We start from the raw sequence: 26,342 nt of genomic DNA on the forward strand, positions 1-26,342 counted from the left end.
AGCATGATTCATTCAGTATTCATACATGTTGTGATTATTATTTTTTTTTTAACATTTTTATTGGAGTATAATTGCTTTACCATGGTGTGTTAGTTTCTGCTTTATAACAAAGTGAATCAGTTATACATATACATATATCCCCATATCTCTTCCCTCTTGCATCTCCCTCCCTCCCACCCTCTCTATCCCACCCTTCTAGCTGGTCACAAAGCACCGAGCTGATCTCCCTGTGCTGTGCGACTGCTTCCCACTAGCTATCTATTTTACATTTTGTTATGATTATTAATAGTTTGTTACTTTTTATTGTATGGAATTATTTTACTATATGGATGGACCACAGTTTGTCTATCCATTTAGCAAGTTGATGGAAATTTGTGTTGTTTCCATTTTGGGGCTATGAAGAATAAAGCTGCTGTAAACATTCGTGCACAGGTCTTTGTGTGAATTATGTTTGCATTCTCTTGGGTGAATACCTAGGAATGGTATTGCTTGGTCATATGGTCAGCATCTGCTCAGCCTTTTAAAAAGTGCCAAAGTGTTTTCCAAAACAGCTGTACTATTCTGCATTTCCACCAGCAGTTCATTTGCTTCACATCTTGACCAAAGCTTGGTACTCCCAGTTTAATTTTAGCTGTTGTACTAGGAATGAGTAGTATCTCATTGTGGTTTTAATTTGTTTTCTCTGTTGGCTAATGATGTTGAGCATATTTTCTGTGATTGTTTAATATCCATATATCTTTGATAAAGTTTTATCACCTTCCCCTCTTTTTCGGTGACCTTGAGTTAGGAAACTGTTTCTTAGGTAGCCACATACAGCTATTTCTTAGGACACAGAAGAAAAGAAATTGATAAATTGGACTTCATCAAAATTAATTCCTCTGGCTCCCCCAGAGATACTGTTAAGATGAAAAGATAAGCCAGGGACTGGGAGAAAACATTTCCAAAACACATATCTCCTAAAGGGTTTATACCAGAATATCTAAAGGACTCCTACAACTCAACAGCAGGGAATCAACCTATTTTAACTTGGGAAAATTTGTGTGTCTTTTTATCATTATTTTTCATTGCCTTTTAAATTTTTGATATATTAGAAACTTGGAATTTGAGGGAGAGGGGAATGAGTGGGTAATTTCTCCTGTGGTTTCAAAACTTAAAATTTACGTTTCCAGTATCTAGGAATAGGTCTGATAAAGTATATATTTTTTCTTTTTCTTTTAGACCTTTTTTTTTTTTTTTTAATTATGGAAAGGATTTGTTCAACTCTTCAGTCTGTTTGCAGTTTACTGTGGTGGACACTTACAAGCTCCATAAAGCCAGGGATTTTGTTTGCTATTATTTTACAACTTTATATATTTTACATTAGTTTCTGTACTTAGTACAGTGTCTGGCTCAGTAAATACTTATTGAGTGAATATTTGTTAAATATAAAGTATGCATTTATATTTTTCCATATTGTTCTCAGTTATTCCAGCAGCATTTATTTTTAAAATTTCCCTTCCCTCTTTGATGGTGCTAACTTATATCATGTTTGTTTCTTAATTAATGTATGAGTTTCACATGTCCCATAACAAATTACCAGAAATGTGGTTGGTTAAAACAACACGCATTTATTATCTTACGATTCTGGAGATAAGTTGGGCACGGGTTTTACTGGGCTAAAATCAAGGTGTTGACAGGGTTGCATCCTTTTCTGGAGGCTCTAGGGGAGTATTCTTCCTTGCCCTTTCCAGTGTTTAGAGGCCACCACATTCCTTGACTTGTGGCCCCCTTCTTCCATCTTTAAGGCCAGCAACGCAATGCCATCTCTCTCTGACCCTTCTTCTACCTTGATCTCTCTCTCTATCCAGAGATGGGAAAGATCCTCAGCTTTTAAGGACTCATGTGAATAGATTGGGCCTATCTGGATAATCCAGGTTAATCTCATCATCTCAAGGTGTTTAATCTTAATCACACCTGCAAAGTCCATTTGCCATGGAAGGTAATTTACTCTCTGGTTCTGGGATCATGACTTGAACATCTTTGAGAGACCATTATTCTGTCTACTACATGCAACACTGTTTATTAGTTGATGTTTTACATCCCTAATGTGTATTTCTGTTTTATTCTAGTACTACTGTTTTCAACTTTAGTATTACTTTATATATAATTTTTTACTTTATAACATGTCCTATTATTTAATATGGCTATCATATTCTAATGTCCCAAAGAATGTTTCTCTATGTAATTGAATTTAGCATGTCGATTTTAGTTTCTTCAAGATACCCCCCCAACCCCTGTGAGAAAGTTTTATAGGTATTTTAATTGGATTTAAGGGGGAAAAGTTCCTGGTACTGATCCCCATTTTGCTGGCATCCATCTAGCCTGGCCTCATCTTTCACTTAGTAATTTTTATCTCCTACTCAGTGTTCGTCACTCACTGGTACCATTCAGGTAGAAAATATGCTTTTAGTGGTGTGTGGAATGTGCTGTCATATAACTTTTGATGAAAGGGCTATTTGTACTGCTGGGGAAGAATTTTTCTCAATGAAGAGGTGAAAGAAGATGAAACTGTACTGGCAGATGAGAAAGTTTTTTTTTGAAAAAGTTAAACTACATGTAGCATCAAGTGCTCTTTTGTGTAACATTAGTAAACTTGTTCATGGGCTTGTGAATTCAAGAAATCTGTCTTCCAGCAGTTAGGTAGTGACTGCTCTGGACTTCTCCAAATTTAAGAGATTTGGAAATTGAGCTCTCTTCCAATACCATTTATAGAGGTAGGGACTTCCCTTAACAGCTTGAAGGAAATTTTTTTAGAGAGAAATATATTTTTTTTACCATGAAGTCAGTATTGAACTTTAACCTGTCCAATGCTGATTATTGGATCAAGTTCCCATTATGGTAAAAGTGAAAAATCTCCATTTAATGGAAAAGGCTTTTTATAGTCTAGTTCTTAACAGAGATAGAAAGAAAGGCATTTTTTTCTTTTAAAGGTTGATAGAGTTTTTAGGTGGTTTTAAAGTGTTGGTCTGATATTTCTTAATTAGAATGAAATGACAGGTTGTCCTAGTTTATTTATATACAATCAAAATTAAGAGAGCTAATGAGAGAGTTCCTCTGTATCTATGTTGATGTGTATCTATAATTTATTAACCTTTGTTACTCCTGAAAGGATTTGAAGTGTCTTGGGATAAAATCAAGAGGTAGTAAAACCCCAGCCAGATTCATACGTGTATAAAAAGACTCACACCAAGTAATAGAGAAATGTGGATAGAGAGTGCTCTTTGCACATTTTTGATAGAATTAGCCTGAGCGATGCTACTGAGATTGTTCAGTTAACCCTCCAATCACTTCCTTTCGCAGGTAGAATATAAAGTGTAACCGGCACAACATGAGCTACAGGTCTCACATAGTCTTCCTTCCCTGATTATCTGACCTCATCTCCTACCACGGTGGCCCTCATTCGCCATCACTTCTGTCTCTCAACCCTGTATGTGCTCTTCCCCCTGGAGGTTCACGTTGGTGCTTCTGTCTTATGGTTCACGTCCCAGCATCAATGCTGCCTGTCCAGAGGTTGACCTGGACCACTGTAGCAAAATTGCCCTCTCCTCCTCCAGCCACTCCCAGATTTTATTTTCTTCACAGCATCTATCATGATAGGAAATGAACATTTCCGTTGTTTATCTGTTTGTCTCCTCCAAATAGAATGTAAGGCCCATGAAGCAGGGACTTGGTATTTTCACCATTAGATCCCCCGTTCCTAGAACAGTCATAGTGCTTGGTTGGTGCTTAATAGGTATTTGTCAAGTGAATGCATGCACGGCAGAGGTGATTGGTGGGTGAGCGTTTGGGGGAATGGTTGTTGCCTGGTTACCTTGAAAGTCCAAGTTCAGTTGGATATCGTTTTGTGATCAGTTAGTAATGACCTTGGTGTGTAAAGGAAAAGGGAAATTCACAAAACGTGCCCCTTATGTGCCATTCCTAGATAAGATATACTAAGACCACTTGGCTAGAATTTAGCAGGATACCTTCGTGCCTTAGTTCCCTCAGCCTAGGAAATAACAGTAAGTGTCTACTGCTGAGGGATGTTCTGAGGATTAAAAGTGATGGTGCATGTGGTGTGTTAGCACAGAGCCTGGGATGTGGTAATTGCTCAAGAAATGTTAACTATCAACGGGGTTATTAGTAGTCTGGTTGCAACTTATCTAGCTGCTGGTTGTTCAGAAAAAAAGATACTTCAAGTGCATATTAAAGCCGAACTTCTGACTGCAGGGCAGTATTAGCCTGTTCCCTGACTGCTCTTTTATTTTAGCCTAGTTGGCAAAATTGTGTTTGAGGTGTGTGTTAGTTTCCTAGGGCTTCCTTAACACGTCACCACAAACTGGGTGGCTGTCTTAGCCATACTCTAAACCTGCACTTTACAGTGTGGTTGCCAAAAGCCACAGGTGAATATTTAAGTGAATTAAAATTAAAATTCAGCTCCTCAGTCACAGTTAGCTGTGTTTCCAGTATGCAGTAACTACATGTGGCTAGTGGCTACCATGTTGGACAGCCCAGTGTGTAAACATTTCCGTCCTTGTGGAAAGTTCTGTTGGAGAGCACTGCTCGAAACAATTAGGAAACTTCAGAATAGCTCTTTTATTTGCTTTAGGTGGCTTTGTATAGGTTTGTTTCTTCAATATATGTTGAGTTATAAATTTGGAGTAGTTCATAATAGCTGAATAAAATATTTTTATGGGTTTCTTTTAAAAGTTCTACAGCAGAATGACTCATTAATGTTATTTATGAATTGTTTATTCACCAACTCCTTTCTTCATTGTCAAGATCATATGGAGTCAGTAATAGAACATACCCCATGTCTTTTTTTTTTCCTGTATAGTTATAACTAAGTGCCTGAAGGACACAAGATACTGTTCTATTTATTTTATTTGAATTATATGCCAGAGACTAAGCTCTTGTGTATTCAGGGCTACAATTTATAGTGTTAATTAAGAACAGCTTTCCTTTTCTTCCCAGAATGAATTCAATATATTCCTCATTACTGTATGTGAATCTTGAGTTTGTTCTCACTCAGGACTGCTTTTTCTTCTCTCCCTGCCTCCCACCCTGTTCTTTTTGCCTCCCAGCCTCTCCCTCTTCCACCTAATTCCCCCTCCCCTGACTCTTCTCTCTCTTTCTTCAGTCTCCTCTTCTTTCTTTCTTTTCTCCCACTGCTTCCTCCAGTATCCTCCTTACTAGAAATGGAAGTGACACATTTTCTTTAAAGCATTTAATGAACTTCCCCCCTGCTTTTTGTAATCAAATGCTTTTTTCTCTTTTTCTTAAAGTTTGGTAGAGCCTTCCTTTTGAAGTCCTGGATTCCCCCCACACCTCCCAGCGATTACTGATCAGGTGTAGGCAATATCTATTTTTCTGCCTTAAAAGTGAATGTGATAATCAAGTACTTTTTCAAAGTCAGAGGATATATTTTCAGCTTGATGCATTTGAGGACTGATGCATTCACGTCAATTCTGTGTGACCATTAGGGTAAAAGAAAATGTTCATCTCTTCAACACCCACACCCACGCACACACTTCAAATTTTATTTATTTATTTATTATTATTATTATTTTTTTGCGGTACGTGGGCCTCTCACTGCTGTGGCCTCTCTCGTTGCGGAGCACAGGCTCCGGACGTGCAGGCTCAGCGGCCATGGCTCACGGGCCCAGCTGCTCCGCGGCATGTGGGATCCTCCCGGACCGGGGCACAAACCCGTGTCCCCTGCATAGGCAGGCAGACTCTCAACCACTGCGCCACCAGGGAAGCCCTAAAGTTTTATTTTGACATAATTTCACACTCACAGAAAAGTGGTGAAAATAAAGAATTAACGTATACCATTTACCCAGATTTCCCGAATGTTAATATTTTACCAAATTTACTTATTCTTTTTATATATAGACATTTTTCCTGATCCTTTTGAGAGCAAGATGTAAACCTGATGCCTCTTTACTTCTAAATATCCTTATATTTAAAAAACAAGGCTATTCTCATATCACTATAGTCTAATTATAAAAATCAGGAATTTAACATTGCTAAAATACTATCAGTGTCCAGACCTTATTCAGATCTTGTTAATTGTTCCAATAATGTCCCTTATAGGAAAAGAAAAATCCCAGATCTAGCCCCAAAGTTACATTCAGTTGTCAGGTCTCTTAAGTCTCCTTTAACTGGAACATTTCCTCAGTTTTTTCTTGAGTTTCATGACCTTGACATTAGAACATTTGACCACCCTCAACCTTTTTTTGGGTGGATGGTGGCAGTAATAACAGCCCTTGTGAGATATAATTCAAACTCCACACTATTCTCCCATTTAAATTGTGTAATTCAGTGGTTTTTAGTATATTCACAGAGTTATGCGACCATCACCACAATCAATTTTATAATATTTTCATCACTCCAAAAAGAAACACAGTACTCCTTAGCAAGTTTCTTTTACCACCCGTCCATAGGTAATCACTAATCTACTTTGCCTCTGAAAATCTCCCTATTATGGTCATTTCATATGTGTGGAATCAGACAATATGTTGATTGATTTTTTTCCTTTTTTCCTCTGGCCTCTGTCCTTTAGCATAATGTTTTAACATTATTAATACTTCATTTCCCTTTATGGTTCAGTGACACTTTGTTGTATGGATATATACCACCTTTTGTTTATCTATTCATCAGTAGATGGCACTTGGGTTGTTTCTGTCTTTTGCATATTATGAATAATGCTGTGACTATTTGTGTACAAGTTTTGTGTGGGCATACATTTGCATTTCTCTTGGGTATCCAACTAGGATTGGAATTGCTGGATGATACGGTTTAATGGTTTGAGGATCTGCCAGACTGGTTTCCTAAGCAGCAGCCCCATTTTATTGCATTCCCACTAGCGATGTGTGATGTGGGTTCCAATTTCTCCATATCCTTGCCCACATTTGTTACTGTCTGTCCTTTTGATTATAGCCATCCTAGTGGGTATGAAGTAGTATCTCATTATGGTAAAATATACACAACATAAAGTTTGCTATCTTAATCAATTTTAAGTGTTTAGTTCAGTGGCGTTAAATACATTCACTCTGGGCTTCCCTGGTGGCGCAGTGGTTGAGAGTCCGCCTGCCGATGCAGGGGACACAGGTTCGTGCCCCGGTCCGGGAAGATCCCACATTTGCCGCGGAGCGGCTGGGCCTGTGAGCCATGGCTGCTGAGCCTGTGCGTCCGGAGCCTGTGCTCCGCAACGGGAGAGGCCACAACAGTGAGAGGCCCGCGTACTGCCAAAAAAAAACAACAAAAAAAACATTCACTCTGCTGTGGAAACCATCACCAGCATCCATCTCCAGAACATTTTCGTCTTTCCAAACTGAAAATCTAGACATGTTAAACAGTAACTTCCCACTTCCTCCATTGTGGTTTTGATTTGCATTTATTGGTTGGTTAATGATGTTGAACATCTTTTCATGTGCTTATTGGCCATTTGTATATCTTTCTTGGAGAAGTGTCTAGTCAGATCTTTTGCCCATTTTTAAATGGCTTATTTGTCTTTTTATTGAGTTCGAGTAGCACTTTATATATTCTAGATTCAGGTCTCTTAGCAGGTATATGATTTGCAAAAAGTTTCTCCCATTTTCTGTGTTGTCTTGTTATTTTCCTAGTAGTGTCCTTTGATGTACCAAGAGGTTTTAATTTTGATGATGTTCAGTTTGCCTTTTTTATCACTCATTCTTTTGATGTAATAGTAAGAAACTATTGTCTAATACAAGATTCATCTAGACTTACGGCTTTGTTTTCTTCTAAGAATTTTACAGTTGTAGCTAACCCGCAACTTTTTAACCTTTTAACTCCTCCCTCCGCATGTTATTCTGACTTTTCTCCAGGGAACCCGCTTCTTATTCGGTCCATGTGCTACGAGATTGGGTGCAATACTCCCTTTAAACTGTGATGTCTCCAACTGCATAGGAAAGCATTTTTGTTCTGGTTCCATTATTGAATTACTTTATATTGTACTTCTTTTATTCTGTCTTTTCCTCAACTGATATGTTGGTCATTCACCTACATTCACTGTGAAATTTGGTCAACTCTTCCTTCCTTATCCTACCTGTATTTCTAATATCGTGGGCAATCTGAGTGTCCATATGGAATGTCTCACCAACACTCTAACCTTACTTCCTTACTTCTCAACTACAGTGGTTATCACCTTTATCAAACTCTTTCAGCAAATTGTTCTCATGACTCTCTTGGACCTTGCTGTTCTTCAAAAATACTAAGTGCCTATATCTGTACTCGGTTATAACCTCCTATTCTCTTTTCTCCTTTATTTCTCTCTATCCTCGCTCCTCTTTCCCACCCTTCCTTTCCTTTCTTCCTTCCTTCCTTCAGCCCCCAGCCACTTTATTTCTCCTTTCTGGCTCTGCTTCTTTATCTATCTAACCTATACTTAAAGTTTCATGTTATCCAGTATAGTTTCCTTTTTTCCGTATCCTTCACATCTGTCCTGTAAATCTCTGTGCTATTTCCCCAGCCTTTTGAAACTTCCTGGCACTTGTTAGATGTTTAACAAATGATGAGTGAATGAATGAATGAATGATGGAATGAACAAACCTTGGGTCAATCCATTTGACTGTTTCTTTCCTACGTAAGATCTGCTGGGCCCTGAGGAAAATGACAGCTATACATGGAGTCATTGTTAAAAGTTCTTAGTATCTAGTTTCAACTGGTATCTCAATACCGTAGCAGTTTTTATGTGTTTCTAGTCTTCTCTCTCTCTCTTTTTTTTTACCAGGTATTAAACTTTTAACAGGTATTTTTAAACATCCACTCTGTTCTTATTTAACAGTATGCTTTCTCACTCATAGCAGATGAACTTGCTTCTTATTTCACTGAGAAAATTGAGGCCAACAGATGGGAATGTTGTTTAATATCCTCTTTGACTTCTACAAGAGTAATAGCATCTGTTTTCAGGCTTCCCTCCTAACCCCTTGTCTCAGAAGATGACTTGGCCCCTCTCCCATTCTGGCTTGTGTCTCTACTACCTGTGTTTTGGATCTTACCCTCTCTGCTTCCTGAAGGACCTAGCTCCATCAATTATTTCTTCTATCTTCAATTCCTTTTTATCTATGGCCTTTCTCTCCTCAGCATGTAAACTTTAAAAAAGAAAGGAAAGAAAGAATTAAATATACCAACACATGTATACTCAATTTTTTTTTTTTTTTTTTTTAGCTATCAGGAGTCCTCTTTCTCTTTTTTCTACCCAGCTTTTTGTAAGAGTTGTCTGTATGAGCTGTCACCATTTTCTTATTTATGATTCATTACTACTGAACTGGGTTCATTGACCCCCTTATTGTTAAACCAGGTATACCCATTTTAGTCTTTATGTTACTTGGCATCTCTGAAGCATTTGACACTGCTGGCTACTCCTTCCTCTTTGAACTCTCTTGTTATCCTGGGTTTGATCACATTCTATAAGGAAGCCATGTGGATTCTCTTAACAAAACCAGAACTTAATGGTTCCAGTGGTTCTAGGTGGACACATCCATCTCCAGTTAGGTAGGTTTGTTTAGGACTAAAGATCTAACGTTCTCTGAGATTTACTTTGCCTTTGACAATTTCTCAATAATTATTGTTATTACTACCATCATGCTGGGCTGAGTGGTCACAGGCAGAGCGGGATTCAAGTGTGTTCTCTCAAGTCTTCCCTTATTTCCTATAAGGCACTGGGGCCAAAAGAATATTTCAAAGAGATGTGACATTGCATTTTAAATAAAGTGTTTTTAAAAGGTTCTTCTTGTCTCAGTTGAGTTCATTGCAACATCATTGTATAATAATGAACGATTAGGAGTGACAAAAATGCTCATCAGTAGGGGAATTCATCACTACTGAACTGTATGAATGCATTATGTTATATCCATATGTGAGAGAGTAGGCAGCTAGTAAGTGAATGAAGTAGACCTAGATGTATTGATGATGTATAGAAAAAGAAATCAAGCAGAGGTCTGTTATTTTATCTGTCTTCTATCTATCTCATAATTTGTTACAGAAGAAAACGCTACAGAATAGAATTATGTATAAATGTTTAACACTTGGTATCTACTCATCAAACCGTTATGAGTGATTTCATCTGAGGAGTGGAAATGGAGGGTGTTATGAGTTACTTTATTTCCTTTTTATATTTCTATTTTGTGATAAAACAGTAATGATTTTGAGGATTTTAAATGTAGAAGAAATATCAACTTACGACCTTTTCTTATCTGTCTTGCTCTCCTTCCTCTAGCTTCTTGGGCTACAATCTTTGCTTTTTTCATTTTCTTTCCAAACTGTAGCCACTCTAACTGAATCCCCTTAGTGGGCTTCTCCTATCTGAATCCTGTTTATCCCTCAAGAGTCATCTCTGGGGTTCCCTGAGGAGCATTGCTGGATTACTCAGACATGTTTTATTATCTTCCCTTTGTGTTCCCATGGTACCCTGGGAAATCTTCCTTAGTCACTTGTGTCTAGGGCAGGAGCTGTTATTTGATTTTGTATTCCACGGACCTGAGCGGGGTATCTAGCACATGGTAGAAATTCATTAAAAGGGGTTTCAGTGTTAAAATAATAAAGCATAAAATTTGGAGTAGATCTTCTTAATACCACCATGTATCCTTTTGTGTAGGTTGTCATATTTCCTTGGAGCTCTGTGTGAAGATACGTGTTTTAATTAAACTGCAATTTATATCTCAGGATGTGTTGAGTTTATGTTGATAGGCTATCCTAATAGAACTCCAGGCAGTTTATTTAAATGTAATATGATTTCTTCAATTATAATTGGAGGACAGGAGAGTGATAATTTCATACTTCATTGTAACATAAAACAATATGGAGCATTTCTTATAATATCTCCAAATGCATTAATTAAAGAAAACTTGCATTTGTGTGCTTCAAAATGTGTTATGTTGACTCAAGCAGAAGGATAAACAAAAATTGCTGTTTCTTCTGCATGTAAATTGCTTGTCTAACAGTTTGTTTTCTTTTTAGGTTCAACAGATAGATCGTGTGGTAGAAGTTGTGGAGGAAACAATTAAAGGTAATTGTTGAAAGTCAGATAAGCACATATATATTATTTGAACTGTATTATAAAATACTACTTAGTTAACATTGTTAAGCATTTTTATGAAAGTTATTGTTGGACAAAAATCATAAAATTTTGTCCTTGACTGCTTTGTGCATTGACCAGTCCAATATAGGAGGCATATATTTGGTTGGCTTATAAATGTCAGGTATAGTCTTTTTAAAACATCTTATTTTTATTTTAGTGTAAAATAGATTTAATTTGAACCTCAGATCAGGAAGACAGAATTTAATTTTAAAATAAGGAAACACCTTTATTTTCAGTTTTATTGAGATATAATTGACATTATTTGCTTGTTTTTATATCACGTAATTAGTTGTAGTTATCCCTTCTGAAAGTACTTTAAAAGTAGTATTCAATTTTGATTCCTCTTCTATGTATAATTTTTGTAGTTACAGAAAATAGAATTATGCTTTGATTATTTTATTAGCCAGTGTTCTTTGAAACAGATTCTTATTGAAGCCACTGAGGAATAAACCATTCTTAATTCTGTGGATTAATTTGTAAATATAGTCTACTTTTCTTCTGTTAGATTAGTACAAATGAAAACTGATAATATGATATTAAAATATTAAGTGAATTGAATTCTCACTTAAAATTTTTACCATTTTTTTTTTTAATAAATGGGAGTTTGTGTTTTAAAAAAAGTCTACTTCCATCAAATTGAGATTTTTAACCACATACTTTTCCTGCTGGCTTGTATTTACTACCTTCCACATGCTGTTATTCATTAATTTTGAGTCTTTAATTTATTAGGTGACCACAGAATATGAGAATTTTAGACTATACCTTAGTCTTCCTTGAAATCCTGAAATAAAATGAAATGTCACGATTAAAAATTTGTAGCAGTGATAACTTTGAATATTTTTTTTCAAACTATACCTCAACCCCATCTTGTAAGGTCTAGAAGTATCACTACTAGCATTTATTGTGCACTTACAGTGTGACATGCACTATGCTAAGCATGGAGTAAGTCATTTAACTTTACAACAGTACTGTGAAGTACAGTGGGTACCTCTGTTTTCCTCATTTTTTAGAAGAGGAAGTTGCGACATAGGGGCACACAGGTAGTAAGTGCATAGTTGGAATCTGAATCTAGGCAGTCTGATTCCGATGCCTGTTCTCTTAAGGTTGACACTACGTTCATACTATACCATGATTGCTGTGCTCTCTCCCAGTTGAGAGTCACTGCCTTAACAGTTGTTCAGTTGAGCTTCTTAAAGCAGTGCTTCAGGATGCTTGAGGGTGTTGTTGCTTGAGTACCAGGCATATACTAGCCACTAAATATTTTTTTAAAACTGAATGACAATAAAGATCTTACAGGAGAAAATCTAGGTGACCATAGGTATGGCGATTACTTTTTAGATGTAACACCAAGGCATGATCTGTGAAAGAAATAATTGATGAGCTGGGCCTCATTAAAATGAAAAACTTCTGCTATGAAAAAGACAGTAGTATCAAGAGAATGGGCAGACAAGTCACAGGCTGGAAGAAAATATTTGCAAAAGACATACCTGATGAAGAACTGCAATCTAAAATACACAAATAACTCTCAAAACCCAACAACAGGAAAATAAGCAACCTGATTAAAAAATGGGCCAATGACCTTATCAGAAACCTCACCAAAGAAGATACACAGATGGAAAATAAGCATATGAAAAGATGCTCCACATCATATGTCATCAGGGATGACACCAACCAGCCTGCTTCCTCCAAGAGTTAACTCATTAATACAAATTCAGATTTGCTTGAAAGGGGCTTATTATGAATAACAAAAGATGCTCCTCTCACCCTATCACTCAGGAAATCATAAGAGTTTTAGGAGATCTGTACCAAGAACTGGGGATGGTGACCAAATATGTATTTCTCATATCACAATATCACAGAAGGCCTGTCACTGCCAGGTTGGGTTAATTAGGGATAGCATCTCACTGAAGAGTTTTGCTTAAGTGGGTTTATTGGAGAGACTGCAGTTGGGTTTAATTGTGATAGTCTACAGCAAGAGATGAGTTGAAGATGAAGGTGCTGTGGGTGTTCACTGGCAGGTTGGTTTGAGGGTGGGAAGTTTGATGAATTAAGTCTTAGTAATACAACAGTAGAATTTCAGAGATGGAAGAAATAATTTTGTTAGATGCCCTTAGTTTGCAGATGAGGAAGCTGATCCAGGAAGGGGTTAAGGGACTCATCTGAGATCTTCTTGTTAATGGAGATCTGGGCCTGTCACTGAAACTTCCATTCTTCACTTTCTTTTTCTACTTCCAAGACTTACAAGACAGCACAAGTTAGTGAAATAATGTGGTCCTTGTAACAGTTAACTACTTGTTGGTTGTTTTTCAGTAAGTTACTTTTCTGAGACTCAGTTTTCTCCGTTTAAAATGGAGAGGATTAAATGGATAAGACTTTTGAGATACCTGGGATACACTAGGGGAAAATTCATGTTAATGTTTACTTCTTACTACCCCCTGAATACTTAGGGTGCAGGAATAATCTAACTGACCTTCGATTGCAGTGATGCTCCTTTCAATCAGACTGTCTATACGGCTGTCATTTTCTGGGAATATCTCACTCTCCTGTATGTGTACCTTCAGTGGTTGCCTGTTACCTACCAAATTAACTTGTGACTTCTACCTCATTCTACCATTTCCACTTTTTCTTCCATTAATTCCGTACATACACCTTTTGCTCCAGTCAGCTGTACTATTTGATATGTCTTGTATATTATTTGCAGTTTGCTTCACATTCATCTTAGGATCTTGCACAGAAGTGGATAAGTTCTGTTTCCCTCCAGATCCATTCCCCACCTTGATGTGTGTCCATGGAGGCAGACCTGTGTGGACTGCATCAGTAGGATCCTTGCTACCTGGCATCTAGTTGGATTTCTCCAGTTAGAGGTTGGGGGTGTGACTAGAGTGTGAAATGGGAGGATTCGTTCCCCTCTCTCACTCCCTTCTTACCTGCCCATCCTAACCTGAAGGTCACAGCTCTTGTCAGGTGGCCCTCTCTATTCATCTGTTTTCCCGGGTTCCTGTAACTCTTCCTTTCCTTTGCTTTTTCAGGCCCAGGGGTGAAAACACACCCCATTGTTGCTAGCCTGAGAGTATTGCATTGTCTCTTGCTGGTTTTCCTCACCTTGCCAAGCTTTAGTAAATAGTCCCTTTATTAAAATCTCTTCAGTTATGCAGTGTGCCATCTGCTTGCTGGGACCCTGATTGATAAATGCTCCATGGAGAAGAAGGCTCTGCCCAGGAGGGCCAGATGGAATACAGCCTGACTAGAGGATTCTGCTATAACTGTCTTGTTTTCACATTTGCTTCCTGTTGGGCTGTCTTCATATGTCTTCCTTGAAGGGGGTTTGAACACACAGCCTCTGCCACGGCCTGTTTGCATTCTTCTTGTGGTATACCAAGTAGCATTTTTAAAAAAGGTATTAATAAGATACATTGGTGATAAAAACATTTAAATCTATTGTAATTACAAGAAAACCAAACAAAGCATATTCTTTTTATATCTGTCTTGGTTGGAGCAAACTGGAGAATTTAAGATATGCCGAATGAGTTCTCACTGTTAAACACGAGTGGCCTGAAAATTCCATCCATTTATAGCATTTGCTTTAGGAGACAGTATATTATAACGACTTTAGGATTTTCTTTTGTATCATCTTGATAGTTGAACAAGATATGTAATTAAAGCTAAGGGAAAAAGTATAATATTTAAAGGATTTACTTTTTTTTAACACCTTTATTGGAGTATAATTGCTTTACAATAGTGTGTTAGTTACTGCTTTATAACAAAGTGAATGAGTTATATATATACATGTATCCCCATATCTCTTCCCTCTTGCATTCTCTAGTAGGTCTCCGTCTTTATTCCCATCTTGCCTCTAGGTTCTTCATGACCATTTTTTTGGTTTGTTTTTTGGTTTCCATATATATGTGTTAGCATACGGTATTTGTTTCTCTCTTTCTGAAGAAGTGACTTACTTCACTCTGTATGACAGACTCTAGGTCTATCCACCTCACTACAAATAACTCAATTTCATTTCTTTTTTATGGCTGAGTAATATTCCATTGTATATATGTGCAACATCTTCTTTATCCGTTCATCTGTCAGTGTACACTTAGGTTGCTTCCATGTCCTGGCTCTTGTAAATAGAGCTGCAGTGAACATTTTGGTAATGACTCTTTTTGAATTATGGTTTTCTCAGAGTATATGCCCAGTAGTGGGATTGCTGGGTCATTTGGTAGTTCTATTTTTAGTTTTTTAAGGAACCTCCATACAGTTCTCCATAGTGGCTGTATTAATTTACATTCCCACCAACAGTGCAAGAGGGTTCCCTTTTCTCCACACCCTCTCCAGCATTTATTGTTTGTAGATTTTTTGATGATGGCCATTCTGACTGGTGTGACGTGATATCTCATTGTAGTTTGGATTTGCATTTCTCTAATGATTAATGCTGTTGAGCATTCTTTCATGTGTTTGTTGGCAATCTGTATATCTTCTTTGGAGAAATGTCTATTTACGTTTTCTGCCCATTTTTGGATTGGGTTGTTTGTTTTCTGATATTGAGCTGCATGAGCTGCTTGTAAATTTTTGGAGATGAGTCCTTTGTCAGTTGCTTCAGTTGCAAATATTTTCTCCCATTCTGAGGGTTGTCTTTTCGTCTTATTTATGGTTTCCTTAGCTGTGCAAAAGCTTTTAAGTTTCATTAGGTCCCATGTGTTGATTTTTGTTTTTATTTCCATTTCTCTAGGAGGTGGGTCCAAAAGGATCTTGCTGTGATCTATGTCATAGAGTGTCCTGCTTATGTTTTCCTCTAAGAGTTTGATAGTGTCTGGCCTTACTTACATGTAGGTCTTTAATCCATTTTGAGTTTATTTTTGTGTATGATGTTAGGAAGTGTTCTAATTTCATTCTTTTACATGTAGCTGTCCAGTTTTCCCAGCACCACTTATTGAAGAGGCTGTCTTTTCTTCACTGTATATTTTTGCCTCCTTTATCAAAGATAAGGTGACCATATGTGTGTGGGTTTATCTCTGGGCTTTCTATCCTGTACCATTGATCTATATTTCTGCTTTTGTGCCAGTACCATACTGTCTTGATTACTGTAGCTTTGTAGTATAATCTGAAGCCAGGAAGCCTGATTCCTCCAGCTCCGTTTTTCTTTCTCAAGATTGCTTTGGCTATTTGGGGTCTTTTGTGTTTCCATACCAATCGTGAAGTTTTTTGTTCCAGTTCTGTGAAAAATGCCAGTGGTAGTTTGATAGGGATGGCATTGAATCTGTAGATTGCTTTGGGTGGTAGAGTCATTTTCACAATGTTGATTCTTCCAATCAAAGAACATGGTATATCTCTCCATCTGTTTGTATCATCTTTAATTGCTTTCATCAGTGTCTTATAATTTTCTGCATACAGGTCTTTTGTCTCCTTAGGTAGGTTTATTCCTAGATATTTTATTCTTTGTGTTGCAGTGGTAAATGGGAGTGTTTTCTTAATTTCACTTTCAGATTTTTCATCATTAGTGTATAGGAATGCAAGAGATTTCTGTGCATGAATTTTGTATCCTGCTACTTTATCCAATTCATTGATTAGCTCTAGTAGTTTTCTGATAGCATCTTTAGGATTCTCTATGTATAGTATCATGTCATCTGCAAACACTGACAGCTTTACTTCTTCTTTTCTGATTTGGATTCCTTTTATTTCCTTTTCTTCTCTGATTGCTGTGGCTAAAACTTCCAAAACAATGTTGAATAGTAGTGGTGAGAGTGGGCAACCTTGTCTTGTACCTGATCTTAGTGGAAATGGTTTCAGTGTTTCACCATTTAGGACCATGTTGCCTGTGGGTTTGTCAGATATGGCCTTTATTATGTTGAGGTAAGTCCCCTCTATGCCTACTTTCTGGAGGGTTTTTCTCATAAATAGGTGTTGAATTTTGTCGAAAGCTTTCTCTACATCTATTGAGATGATCATATGGTTTTTCTCCTTCAGTTTCTTAATATGGTGTATCACATTGATTGATTTGTATATATTGAAGAATCCTTGCATTCCTGGAATAAATCCCACTTGATCATGGTGTATGATCCTTTTAATGTGCTGTTGGATTCTGTTTGCTGGTATTTTGTTGAGGATTTTTGCATCAATGTTCATCAGTGATATTGGCCTGTAGTTTTCTTTCTTTGTGACATCTTTGTTTGGTTTTGGTATCAAGGTGATGGTGGCCTCATAGAATGAGTTTGGGAGTGTTCCTCATTCTGCTATATTTTGGAAGAGTTTGAGAAGGATAGATGTTAGCTCTTCTCTAAGTGTTTGATAGAATTCTCCTGTAAAGCCATCTGGTCCTGGGCTTTTGTTTGTTGGAAGATTTTTAATCACAGTTTCAATTTCAGTGCTTGTTTGTCTGTTCATATTTTCTGTTTCTTCCTGGTTCAGTCTTGGAAGGTTGTGCATTTCTAAGAATTTGTCCATTTCTTTCAGGTTGTTCATTTTATTGGCATAGAGTTGCTTGTAGTCATCTCTCATGATCCTTTGTATTTCTTCAGTGTCAGTTGTTACTTCTTTTTCATTTCTAATTCTATTGATTTGAGTCTTCTCCATTTTTTTTCTTGATGAGTCTGGCTAATGCTTTATCAATCTTGTTTATCTTCTCAAAGAACCAGCTTTTAGTTCTATTGATCTTTGCTATTGTTTCCTTCATTTCTTTTTCATTTATTTCTGGTCTGATCTTTATGATTTCTTTCCTTCTGCTAACTTTGGGGTTTGTTTGTTCTTCTTTTTCTAATTGCTTTAGGTGTAAGGTTAGGTTGTTTATTTGAGCTGTTTCTTATTTCATAAGGTAGTATTGTATTGCTATAAATTCCCTCCTAGAACTGCTTTTGCTGCATCCTACAGGTTTTGGGTCATCATGTTTTCACTGTCATTTGTTCTAGGTAGTTTTTGATTTCCTCTTTGGTTTCTTCAGTGATCTCTTGGTTATTAAGTAGTGTATTGTTTAAATTCATGTGTTTGTATTTTTTACAGTGTTTTTCCTGTAATTGATATCTACTTTCATATAGCATTGTGGTTGGAAAAGATACTTGTTATGATTTCAATATTCTTAAATTTATGAAGGCTTGATTTTTTTTTTTTTTTTTTTTTTTTTTTTTTTTTTGCGGTATGCGGGCCTCTCACTGTTGTGGCCTCCCCCGTTGCGGAGCACAGGCTCCGGACGCGCAGGCTCCGGACGCGCAGGCTCAGCGGCCATGGCTCACGGGCCCAGCCGCTCCGCGGCATATGGGATCCTCCCAGACCGGGGCACGAACCCGTATCCCCTGCATCGGCAGGCGGACTCTCAACCACTTGCGCCACCAGGGAGGCCCTGAAGGCTTGATTTTTGACCCAAGATATAGAACATATCCTGGAACATATCCTGGAGAATGTTCCATGGGCACTTGAGAAGAAAGTGTATTCTGTTGTTTTTGGATGGAATGTCCTATAAATATCAGTTAAGTCCATCTTGTTTAATGTATCATTTAAAACTTGTGTTTCCTTATTTATTTTCATTTTGGATGATCTGTCCATTGGTGAAAGTGGGGTGTTAAAGTCCCCTACTATGATTGTGTTACTGTTGTTTTCCCTTTTATGCCTGTTAGCATTTGCCTTAAGTATTGAGGTGCTCCTATGTTGGGTGCATAAATATTTACAATTGTTATATCTTCTTCTCGGATTGATCCCTTGATCATTATGTAGTGTCCTTCTTTGTCTCCTGTGATAGTCTTTGCTTTAAGGTCTATTTTGTCTGATATGAGAATTTCTACTCCAGCTTTCTTTTGATTTCCATTTGCATGGAATATCTTTATCCATCCCCTCACTTTTAGTCTGTATGTGTCCCTAGGTTGAAGTGGGTCTCTTGTAGACAGCATATATACGGGTCTTGTTTTTGTATCCATTCAGCCTGTCTATGTCTTTTGGTTGGAGTATTTAATCAATTTATATTTAAGATAATTATCGATAGATATGTTCCTATGACCATTTTCTTAATTGTTTTGGGTTTGTTATTGTAGGTCTTTTACTTCTCTTGTGTTTCCTGCCTAGAGAAGTTCCTTTAGCATTTGTTGTAGAGCTGGTTTGGTGGTGCTGAATTCTCTTAGCTTTTGCATGTCTGTAAAGGTTTTAATTTCTCCATCAAATCTGAATGAGATCCTTGCTGGGTAGAGTAATTTTGGTTGTAGGTTTTTCCCTTTCATCACTTTAAATATGTCCTGCCACTCCCTTGTGGCTTGCATAGTTTCTGCTGAAAGATCAGCTGTTAACCTTACGGGGATTCCCTTGTGTGTTATTTGTTGTTTTTCCCTTGCTGGTTTTAATATTTTTTCTTTTTATTATAATTTTTGATAGTTCGATTAGTATGTGTCTTGGTGTGTTTCTCTTTGGATTTATCCTGTATGGGACTCTCTGTGCTTCCTGGACTTATTTATTTATTTAATTTTTGCTTTATAACAAATTTAATCAGTTATACATATACATATATTCCCATATCCCCTCCCTTTTGCGTCTCCCTCCCACCCTCCCTATCCCACCCCTCCAGGCGGTCACAAAGCACCGAGCTGATCTCCCTGTGCTATGTGGCTGCTTCCCACTAGCTATCTACCTTACGTTTGGTACTGTATATATGTCCATGTCTCTCTTTCGCTTTGGCTTCCTGGACTTGATTAATTATTTCTTTTCCCATATTAAGGACGTTTTCAACTGTAATCTCTTCAAATATTTTCTCAGTCCCTTCCTTTTTCTCTTCTTCTTCTGGGACCCCTATAATTCGAATGTTGGTGTGTTTAATGTTGTCCCAGAGGTCTCTGAGCCTGTCCTCAGTTCTTTTCATTCTTTTTTCTTTATTCTTCTCTGCAGTAGTTATTTCCACTATTTTATTTTCCAGGTCACTTATCTGTTCTTCTGCCTCAGTTATTCTGCTATTGATCCCTTCTAGAGAATTTATAATTTCACATATTGTGTTGTTCATCACTGTTTGTTTGCTCTTTAGTTCTTCTAGGTCCTTGTTAAATGTTTCTTGTATTTTCTCCATTCTGTTTCTAAGATTTTGGATCATCCTTACTATCCTTATTCTGAATTCTTTTTCAGGGAGACTGCCCATTTCCTCTTCATTTGTTTGGTCTGGTGGGGTTTTATCTTGCTCCTTCATCTGCTGTGTGTTCCTCTGTCTTCTCAATTTGCTTAACTTACTGTGTTTGGGGTCTCCTTTTCACAGGCTACAGGTTCGTAGTTCCCTTGGTTTTTGGTGTCTGTGCCCAGTGGCTAAGGTTGGTTCAGTGGGTTGTGTAGGCTTTCTGGTGGAGGGGAGTAGTGCCTGTGTTGTGTTGGCTGAGGCTGGATCATGTCTTTCTGGTGGACAGGTCCACAGCTGTTGGTGTGTTTTGGGGTGTCTGTGGCCTTATGATGGTTTTAGGCAGCCTCTCTGCTAATGGGTGAGGTTGTGTTCCTGTCCTGATAGTTGTTTGGCATAGGGTGTCCAGCACTGTAGCTTGCTGGTCATTGAGTGGAGCTGGGTCTTGGCATTGAGATGGAGATCTCTGGGACATTTTTGCTGTTTGATATTACATGGAGCTGGGAGGTCTCCTGTGGACCAGTGTCCTGAACTTGGCTCTCTCACCTCAGAGGCAGAGCCCTGACCCCTGCCTGGAGCACCAAGAGCCTGACATCTACACGGCTCAGAATAAAAGGGAGAGAAAAAAAGAAAGAAAGAAGAAGATAAAATAAAGTAAAATAAAATAAAGTTATTAAAATAAAAAATAATTATTAAAATTTTTTTTAAATCGCTAAAAATAAAAGAAAGAAGAGAGCTGCCAAACCAAAAAACAAAGCCACCAATCATAACAAGCGCTAAAAATTATCCTAAAAAAAAAAAAAGAACAACAGGCAGACAGAACTCTAGGACAGATGGTAAAAGCAAAGCTACACAGACAGAATCACACACAGAAGCATACACATACACACTCACAAAAAGAGAAAAAGGGAAAAATATATATATATTGTTGCCCCCAAAGTACACCTCCTCAATTTGGGATGGTTGTTGTCTATTCAGGTATTCCACAGATGCAGGGTACATCAAGTTGATTGTGGAGATTTAATCTGCTTCTCTTGAGGCTTCTGGGAGAGATTTCCCTTTCTCTTCTTTGTTCACACAGCTCCCGGGGCTCAGCCTTGGATTTGGCCCTGCCTGTGCGTGTAGGTTTCCTGAGGGCGTGTGTTCTTCGCTCAGACAGGACGGGGTTAAAGGAGTAGCTGATTCGGGGGCTCTGGCTCGCTCAGGCCGGGGGGAGGGAGGGGTATGGATGCGGGGCGAGCCTGCAGCGGTAGAGGATGGCGGGATGTTGCAGCAGCCTGAGGCGCCGTGTGTTTCCCCGGGGAAGTTGTCCCTGGGTCTCGGGACTCTGGCAGTGGCGGGCTGCACAGACTCCTGGGAGGGGAGGTGTGGAGAGTGACCTGTGTTTGCACACAGGCTTCTTGGTGGTGGCAGCAGCAGCCTTAGCACCTCAAGCCCGTCTCTGGGGTCCGCACTGTTAGCCACGGCTCGTGCCCGTCTCTGGAGCTCCTTTAAGCGGCGCTCTGAATCCCCTCTCCTCGCGCACCAGGAAACAAAGAGGCAAGAAAAAGTCTCTTGCCTCTTCGGCAGGTCCAGACTTTTCCCTGGACTCCCTTCTGGCTAGCTGTGGCGCACTAGCCCCTTCAGGCTGTGTTCACACCACCAACCCCATTCCTCTCCCTGGGATCTGACCAAAGCTCGAGCCTCAGCTCCTAGCCCCGCCCGCCCTGGCGTGTGAGCAGACAAGCCTCTCAGGCTGGTGAGTGCTGGTCGGCACCGATCCTCCATGTGGGAATCTCTCCGCTTTGCCCTCTGCACCCCTGTTGCTGTGCTCTCCTCCGCAGCTCCGAAGCATTCCCCCCGCCACCCCCCGTCTCTGCCAGTGAAGGGGCTTCCTAGTGTGTGGAAAGCTTTCCTCCTTCACAGCTCCCTCCCACTGGTGCAGGTCCTGTCCCTATTCTTTTGCTCTGTTTTTCCTTTTTTTTTTTTGCCCTACCCAGGTACATGGGAGAGTTTCTTGCCTTTTGGGAGGTCTGAGGTCTTCTGCCAGCGTTCAGTAGGTGTTCTGTAGGAGTTGTTCCACGTGTAGATGTATTTCTGATGTATTTGTGGGGAGGAAGGTGATCTCCATGTCTTACTCTTCCGCCATCTTGAAGCTACTCCTTCATTTCTTTCTTTAAAAAATACTCATATGCACCATAGTCTTGTTTTACATGGTCATTAAAGCCCCCCCTATTTTTTGGTATAAAAGCTTTGAAAGGGGGCTTCCCTGGTAGCACAGTGGTTGAGAGTCCGCCTGCGGATGCAGGGGACACGGGTTCGTGCCCCGGTCCGGGAGGACCCCAGATGCTGCCGAGTGGCTGGGCCCGTGAGCCATGGCCGCTGAGCCTGCGTGTCCGGAGCCTGTGCTCCGTAACCGGAGAGGCCACAACAATGAGAGGCCCGTGTACTGCCAAAAACAAACAAACAAACAAAAAAACAAAAAAAAAGCTTTGCAGGAAATATAAATCTGGGTATTTGTTTTGATATATGTATATGAAGTCCTCTAAACAAAAAACATCTTCAAAAAAGTTCTTGTCTTTGGAAAAGGTAGTCAAACCAGGTAACTTAAGATAAATGATTGCAAATAAATATTGCGTATTGAAAATAGAAAAACGTTTTTACTGTTAAGTCATATTTCTTCCCTAGTCAGTCTCTAATAAAGGAGGCCTCAATTGTTTTAATATGTTTGCTGGTATTTCATTTAGTCTGGTTTCAGTTGCCTCCAGTATTGGTAATTGAAGGCTTTCCCAGTATGGTGCAATCTGCAAGTTTAATTGATTTTCCATTTCCCCTACCTTCTCAGTAATTGATGTGATCCTGGATTAGGCTGACCTAAATTCCCAGGGTGCTTCACCAAACAGCTCTTTCTTATTTAACACATTGCTATTAATCTTTACTCTGTCAGAACTGTACTTTGCACTTGATACTAATTTAGAATATAAACTTTTTGTAAATTGAGACTGTAAGGCAGAACTATCTCAACTGTGGTTTTATTAGTGTTAATGACTTAGTAACTTCTCTTACGAAGTCCGATGGAGATTTACTTGAAGGTGTTTCTAAACTTAATGAGTAAGTGAACTGAGCTTGGATATGTAGCATGGTACATCTGGGATAATATTGAACCACAAAAGCACATCTCCTTTTTCAGTATTTTCTTTTCAATAAAATAATTTTCTTTATTTTAACATCTTTATTGGAGTATAATTGTTTCACAATGGTATATTAGTTTCTGCTTTATAACAAAGTGAATCAGCTATACATGTACATATATCCCCATATCTCCTTCCTCTTGAGTCTCCCTCCCACCCTCCCTATCTCAAGTGAATAAACTGGCAACATAGAGTAATTTGATGGCTCAGATGTAACTAGACAGCAAATTTAAATCTGATTTTCTCTTTTTCTTGAAAATTTTGATAATTAGAAGTATTTAATAGTTTGTTACTTTTTTTTGTCCTAAAGCACAGAGCTAGCTGATCTCCCTGTGCTGTGTGGCTGCTTCTCACTAGCTATCTATTTTACATTTGGTAGTGTATCCATGCCACTCTCTCACTTTGTCCCAGCTTACCCTTCCCCCTCCCCATGTCCTAAAGTCCATTCTCTACATCTGCGTCTTTATTCCTGTCCTGCCCCTAGGTTCTTCAGAACCAATCTTTTGGTTTGTTTTTTAGAATCCATATATATGTGTTAGCATACGGTATTTGTTTTTCTCTTTCCGACTTACTTCACTCTGTATGACAGACTCTAGGTCCATCCACCTCACTACAAATAACTCAAAGTCATTTCTTTTTATGGCTGAGTAATATTCCATTGTATATATGTGCCACATCTTTATCCATTCATCTGTCGATGGACACTTAGGTTGCTTCCACGCCCTGGCTATTGTAAATAGAGCTGCAATGAACATTGTGGTACATGACGCTTTTTGAATTATGGTTTTCTCGGAGTATAATATGCCCAGTAGTGGGATTGCTGGGTTTTATGATAGTTCTATTTTTAGTTTTTAAAGGAACCTCCATACTGTTCTCCATAGTGGCTGTGTCAATTTACATTCCCACCAACAGTGCAAGAGGGTTTCCTTTTCTCCACACCCTCTCCAGCATTTATTGTTTGTAGATTTTTTGATGATGGCCATCCTGAGTGGTGTGAGGTGATACCTCACTGTAGTTTTGATTTGCATTTCTCTAATGATTAGTGATGTTGAAATAAGCTTTGAATGGATACTCTTACACATCATCACATTATGTAATCTCTTATGTAGTTACTATAGTATGAATATAGTAGAAAAAGTTGTGCATTGGCTTTACATGTTGGGAATACTTCCCAGTCTCACTGGTATAATTAGATAGGTGATAACTTCTGCCTTCTAATAACTAAAGGAGCCAGAAATTTATTGCTGTTATCTGGTTTTGGTTTTTTTCTCATGAGCCTGTTTGTTTTAAGTTTATGTTCCATGTTAATATGTGGTTACAGGTTGGTAATCATTGCATTTTGCCACCTTCTTAGATGTGTCAGTTCATGTCCCTTTCAGTCTTCTTTCCCTTCTCTCTCCTTTGTTTCCCTCAAATAACCAGTCCTCTGACTTTGCTTATTTATCCTCTGTATTTCTTATATTTTCTAGAATGAACTTATTTTTATTCACTGTATCTCTTTTACGTAGCATTTTTTCAAATCATAATAGTTTTAGAAGTAAGACCAGGCAAATGTCTTTATGTCCCAAACAGCAAAGTTCTACCATAAGACTATAAGTTGATTTTTCACATCACTTTATTTTATAATAGCTAGTTTGGAATAATGGCTGGAAAGGACAGTTTATTGGAGAAACCACCATGTCTTGTCTGTATTTCTCTAACTTTATAACTTTATTAGCTAAATTATCAGTCCTGTTTCTAGCCACAGAAACACTAAGCAGTCCCAGAATTATTTATCTGCTGCAAAATAGCCAATAGATGCTCTCAAAAGAGTCTTCTTTAAACATTGGAAGTAGTCATGTTTATTTTATTTTTTAAAATAAAAGTAGTTAAGTAACTTTAATTTGTCAAATATTTTTCTGCCATTAAAACTTTTAAAACTCAAATAAATGCATAAATGTGTCCCCCAGGTGAATTCTGCTGTGCTGGCTTCAGACTTGTTTTATATGCTTTGGTTTGTCTTAAAGTTAATTACACTGCTTTTGTGTGTTCATCACTTATATTTCCCTTTCTGTTCAAAGATGCATTATCTTATGGTTTGCAGCCATCTTTTATTAATAATGGAATTTATTGATATGAAGTCTTGGGTATTTCATTAACTTTGAATTCTTCATTCCAGAGTGGAAGTGGGGAGGGTGCATAGTGTTGAATAGTTTGTTAGGTTGATGATCGTGTTAGAGTTTGCACATAACACTGTTATAATGGTTCACTGGATTTGATTGTTCAAAACAAGGAAAGGAAATTACTTTAAGTTTGAACTTCTCAGGCTTCCCATGACCCAACCCTTGTGTTAGTGGTCCCACTGATCTGTCTGGTAAAGTAGCCCCATCCTTCCTTGTTTAAATATTAACAGGGACTTGCCTGCTGTGAAAATTGCACTTACATGTTAACTCTTTGCAAAGCTTGATTCTGCCTTGGCAGATTCCATGAAGGTGAGACTGCAAGTATTGTTGAATTCTCTAAAAATGCATTACTGTAGTCTAGACTTTTGTGAGAACTGTTCATGTTAAAACAGTTTATGAAGTGTGAACATTAATCATGTCTGTGTATTAATAATTTTCATTGCAGGTATTTGGTATTCTCAGATATAACAATTTCTGAGTCCCACAGTTCTAATTTCTATTTATTCTAATAGGATTTATTCAGTAAACAATGACAAGTAGATCAATTAATCCTGTTTTGAGGCTCTCATAGAAAACATTAAAATTAATATAATAAAAAAACTTTAATGTACTTAAGTTCTTCCTTTATTGTAACTACCTTTGTAGAGAATTGGCATGTGGTACACTGCTTTTATGCTCTGCATGCATATATGTGGTTTATTGCATGTCTGGAGAAGCTTTAGTCTTCATTTAAAGAGTCTACTATTTTTGTTTAGTAAAATATAATGAGAATAGTTGGGACGATAAACTTAGAGAAAATAATCCTAGCAGCTTTATTATGTTTT

At 38.1% G+C, this 26,342-nt stretch overlaps 1 protein-coding gene across 5 annotated transcripts in view; it reads left to right on the top strand.

Moving 5' to 3' along the window:
• The window catches only part of CDKAL1 (CDK5 regulatory subunit associated protein 1 like 1), a 657,744-nt gene that overhangs the window by 173,590 nt on the left and 457,812 nt on the right, over window positions 1–26,342 (top strand). For all 5 annotated transcript variants that reach the window (XM_060109792.1, XM_060109791.1, XM_060109795.1 and 2 more), the window contains one exon: window positions 11,002–11,050. In XM_060109792.1, coding sequence (XP_059965775.1) covers window positions 11,002–11,050 — 49 coding nt within the window. The remainder of the gene's footprint in view (window positions 1–11,001; window positions 11,051–26,342) is intronic.

This window comes from Mesoplodon densirostris, chromosome 10, assembly GCF_025265405.1.
Source record: "Mesoplodon densirostris isolate mMesDen1 chromosome 10, mMesDen1 primary haplotype, whole genome shotgun sequence".
NCBI classification, from domain to species: domain Eukaryota; kingdom Metazoa; phylum Chordata; class Mammalia; order Artiodactyla; family Ziphiidae; genus Mesoplodon; species Mesoplodon densirostris.